Source organism: Pterocles gutturalis, unplaced genomic scaffold, assembly GCF_000699245.1.
Source record: "Pterocles gutturalis isolate BGI_N339 unplaced genomic scaffold, ASM69924v1 scaffold52644, whole genome shotgun sequence".
Taxonomy (NCBI): domain Eukaryota; kingdom Metazoa; phylum Chordata; class Aves; order Pterocliformes; family Pteroclidae; genus Pterocles; species Pterocles gutturalis.
This window is the reverse complement of record NW_010130099.1, coordinates 1-4,690: the sequence shown is the minus strand read 5'-3', so window position 1 is coordinate 4,690 and position 4,690 is coordinate 1. Positions and strand designations below refer to the sequence as shown.

Genomic DNA, 4,690 nt, shown 5'->3' with positions numbered 1-4,690 from the left:
GGGTGCACTCCATCCCCCTGTCCATGTCTGCAACAAAGACGTTGAACAACACTGGTCCCAGTACTGACCCCTGCAGAACACCCCTTGTCACTGGTCTCCACTTGGACATTGAGCCATTGACCACAACTCTCTGAGTGCGGCTGTCTAGCCAATTCCTTATCCAGCGAGTGGTCCTTCGTCAAATCCATGTCCCTCCAGCTTGGAGACAAGGATCTCGTGTGGGACTGTGTCAAAGGCTTTGCACAAGTCCAGGCAGATGATGTCAGTTGCCCTTCCTCCATCTACCAGTGCTGTGGCCCTGTCAGAGAAGGCCACCAAATTTGTCAGACACGATTTGCCCTTGGTAAAGCCGTGTTGGTTGTCACCAATCACCTGTTTCTTCCTGTGTTTTGTGCACTGTGTGACACCTAAACTGGGATTTCTGGGGTAGTGTACGGAACAGACACAGCAGGCTGAGCCCCTTCCGACATTCATTACTACTGGATATCAGTGCTGTTTTGCCCACCTGCAGAAACAACTGAGGCAGGTCTCTGCTGCCCGCTTGGGCTTTGTCAGCCAGGAGGCCTGCTTGTGCTGAGACCCTCTCTGCTCTTGATTTGAGTTTCTGATTTTGTGCACTGGGAATGGGAGAAACATCAACATACCTGTCCTTAGGAATGATATTTGGCCGCTGTTTGTGTGGAACGTGTTCGGCCAAAGGTAGAAAGTACTCTTAGCTCATCTTAAGCCCTCAAGGGGTTGAAGAGTACGTTAAGTTTGTGCCATCGTAAGAGTAAGCCTGTTAGTGTCTCACCGCCATAGCCTAACAGCCGGCGCTGCCAGGGAGTCGCGCAGCTCTGAACAGCATCCAGGGATGGAAGTGCAGGCCCTGGCTGGATTCTTGCAGCAGCTCTTAAGGTGGGCAGAAATCCCTGTGGTGTAAAGCAGGGAGTTGCTGCTGTGAGGTGACAGGGATGCGAGGACTTACCTTGCAGCCAGGTGAGAGCCTTCAGCATGCTGCAGCCCAGAAACCTGGACTGTGTGACTGGTCCTGCCTTGGAGGAGGGCAGCTGAGCCCTGCAGTGTCACAGAGTCCATCCCACCCTCTTGGTTGTGACTGGAAGGGGAAGATGCTGTGGCTGACATGTTACAGATCAGCTCATAATTTGGTTTTTGTCATCTGTCAGAGTGGTCTCGGTGTAAGAGTTGGTACCTCCAGCGTCTGACAGTCTGGGGTGTGCCCTTGCACGTTTCTTTTCACTGAGGCTCTCTAGTGGAAGTAGCTTCCCTCCTGCCCTGGAGAAAGGAGCCATCTCGTAGAGTCACAGAATCACAGAATAGTTTGGGTTGGAAGGGACCCTAAAGCCCATCCAGAGCCACCCACTGCAATGGGCAGGGACACCTCCCACCAGCCCAGGTTGCTCAAAGCCTCATCCAGCCTGGCCTTGAACCCCTCCAGGGATGGGGCATCCACAGCTTCTCTGGGCAACCTGGGCCACTGCCTCACCCCCCGCACAGGAAAACATTTCTTCCCAATGTCTCCGTCTCCCCTCTTTCAGCTTAAAGCCATTCCCCCTCGTCCTGTCACTCCATCCCCTGATCAAGAGCCCCCCCATCTCTCTGGTATCCCCCTTTCAGCACTGGAAGGTGCTGGAAGGTCTCCCTAGAGCCTTCTCTTTTCCAGGCTGAGCACCCCCAACTCTCTCAGCCGGTCCTCATATGGGAGCTGCTCCAGCCTCTGACCATCTTCGTAGCCTCCTCTGGACCTGCTCCAACAGCTCCGTGTCTTTTTTATGTTGGAGGCTCCAGAGCTGAACGCAGTACAGCTGTACGCAGGGTTCATCCCAGCTGACATGGAAATCTCACATTATAGATTATCTTAAAGAGTTAGTTCTGTGAGATGAGGTGATGTTAACACTTTGGAGTTACTGTTTTCTCTCTCTCCTGCCAGGTATTACTGTAACGTGTGTGACTGCGTGGTGAAGGACTCCATTAACTTCTTGGATCACATCAATGGCAAAAAACGTAAGGATGATTTTTCTGCCTTGTTGGAGGGTTGGTTGAGTTGGAAGGCTGCTGCAGCACTCTGGGCTGTTCGCTTCACACATCACCAGTGTCTGAGTGCTGAACACTTATCCATGGATCATAGTGTGCTTTGGAGATGAGGGTGGAGACAGTACTTGCTCATGAGAGCTGTGGAGGTGCCGCCTTTATCACCTGGCGCCTTCCAGGGCGCTGGCCGTTTGCGTGGAATAAGCCCAGAAGAAACAGTGACTCGTTCACTCTGGTTAGGTGATGTGTTTTCCCCGCTTAGACTGTCTGCACTGTGGAGAAGCCCAGGGTCAGCAAATCTGATGTCTCCTCTGAAAATCTGGAGAGTGGCTTTTTTACAGCACCAAAACTTTAAAGAAATTCTTAGATAAGTAAAAGGTATGGGACTAGCCTGTTTTTTGATTGGAGGCTGCTCTTTATGAAGCTCAAAACAAGCTGATCTCTGAGCTCAAATCGGATTCACAAGGATGGAGGCTGTGTGAGGATGAGCGCAGGCAGGAGTGGGGCAGTTTGACCCTGGGGTTAGGTCCAGCGGTGTGGCCCTGCTGTTGTCCTGCACCTGTCCCTGGTTCTTCTCTCCATTGCTGTAATGATGCAGTTAAATTAGCCCAAGATAAAGACAAGAATAAGAGTTCCCAGTTTGTCAGTCCGTTACTGTGTTTCACTTGAGAAAGAGGACAGTGCCCTCATTGAGCTGACTCTTGTTTCACAACTGTGGGCATTGCTTCTGCTCGGTGTGTTCCGAGAGTGGGCAAAGGGGAAAAGGTAAAGGAGCAGCAGGATGCGCTGGCACACTCTTGGCATGTTGTTCCGCTCCTGAAGGTGATTTTGGCTCCCTGTGGAAGTCAACAAATGTCCCCTTCACAAAAAAGCAGTGATGTGTGCGATCCAGACCTGCACACTTGGCTTTTGAACCTTTGAGAAATGGGGGGTTCAGAAGAGGACCTGAGGGCTGGTTTTCTGTAGCTAGGGAGAGAAAACCCAACGTGTTAAAGCCCTGTGCTTTTGTAGGAGTGGGTGGAGAAAGCTTAAGTGCTTCGTTTGACACATTGGGAGCTTAGCAATAAGTCCGTATGAGAGAATCTGGAGTCAAAAATCCTGGCATTACTTTATGCATGGGCCTGAGATGAAGGGCTGAGCTGGAGTTGGGAAGTGGCTGATGCAGAGCTCTTCTCTACAGCTTTTGATCCAGCCCATAAATCTGGCTGAACCCTGCAGATCTGGCAGCACTCTTACTAGTTCCGGGTTTGGAGGCTGAGCTTCCAAGTGCTGCTGCATCCCTGGGCTAAACCTGTGCATGGCTGCTGGAGTGGACAGGCTTTTTGGATCCACCAGCCCAGGCGGGTTGGAGACATTGCTGGGGCTGGCCCCTTCAACCTGGACTTGCTCCTGAGCGGAAACCTGCAAATCTGCTCTAAAGAGCTGCTGAATCAGAGGTCTGGCTTAATATTTCCTATCTCCACTTCAGGCAGAAATGTCCTGTGTAATCAGGATCTCTAACTGAGTGCCACTCATGTCTTGTTTAGCTTCTCCCACAGCTGAGAGATGCCAGCCTGTCAGTTTTATTCTGGTTCCTTTTTTCAATGCTCTGACCTTTTTTTTCTTTTTTCCCACTGGTCCAAGACTGAATTTCCTGAAGTGTCAGAACACCAACATGATGGGGAGCATCCTAATAGGGAAACTTAAAAGAATAGCCTGCGTTCTTCTTGTTACACCTAATGTATGGATTGTTGTAGTCACTGGCTGGTTTAGGTTATGGTGTCCCCCTGAAGCCCATCCCCTCTGGCATAAGAAATCCCAGTCTGCGTAGGAATATGGGACCAGATGAGGACAGAAAGCCTGTTCCTCTCGGGGGGAGGAGGCACTGCTGCGTCGCATTCCCCGAGCTGTTTCCGAGTTACCAGCAGTCTGTGACGGGACAGGGTGCGGAGAGGAGTGCCTGAAGGCTGGGCGGTGGTGCAGTGCTGTGACAGGGGCTTGGGAACATGGGGACAGCACTGCTCCCTGCGCTTTGAGTGGTGGGTGGCCCAGGAGTCGGTGCGGTTAGGTGAGGTTGGAGCTCTGAGCCTCGAGGACGTATAGCCTCGTCCCCGAGTGTAGGCTGGCCCCGAAAGCTGCTTTGAGGGGCTGGATGACAGGCAGGAAGAGGGTGCCGTGCTGCGGTATTTAAATTGGGCTCAGGGACGGGGCGGGGGGATGTGGAGATCTTCAAAAGCTGAGAGTATCGCCGAACACAGCTGATTCCACCCCTGTTTTCTAGACCAGAGAAATCTGGGCATGTCCATGCGGGTGGAGCGCTCCACGCTGGACCAGGTGAAGAAACGCTTTGAGGTGAACAAGAAGAAGATGGAGGAGAAGCAGAAGGACTATGACTTTGAGGAGAGGATGAAGGAACTCCGTGAGGAGGTGAGTCTGGGCAACGGCTGATGAAGTAGAATCCCCCAAAATGTGTTTCACGAGGAAATCGGCCCCAGTTCCTAATGCTGTTCAACAGAAGCTTTGTTCTTGGTACCACGGGCTTTTCATCTGCTGCTGTGAGTGCATTTTGTTTCTTTGTTTTTAAAGGTTTTCTGCTGCTCTTCCTGGAAACCCTTTTCCCATCTTTCTGTGTGAAAGTAGCTTTTGGTGCTTCAGGTTTCATCGAATCATAGAACCATAG

General features: G+C 51.6%; 1 protein-coding gene across 1 annotated transcript; it reads left to right on the top strand.

Moving 5' to 3' along the window:
* Positions 1 to 1,930: 1,930 nt before the first annotated feature.
* On the top strand, positions 1,931 to 4,437 carry LOC104466604 (zinc finger matrin-type protein 2; the record flags this gene model as incomplete). Its single annotated transcript, XM_010080091.1, has 2 exons — positions 1,931 to 2,004; positions 4,292 to 4,437. Coding segments are annotated over 2 exons (220 nt in total), but the record flags the coding sequence as incomplete, so codon positions are not given.
* Between the last annotated feature and the right edge of the window lie 253 nt (positions 4,438 to 4,690).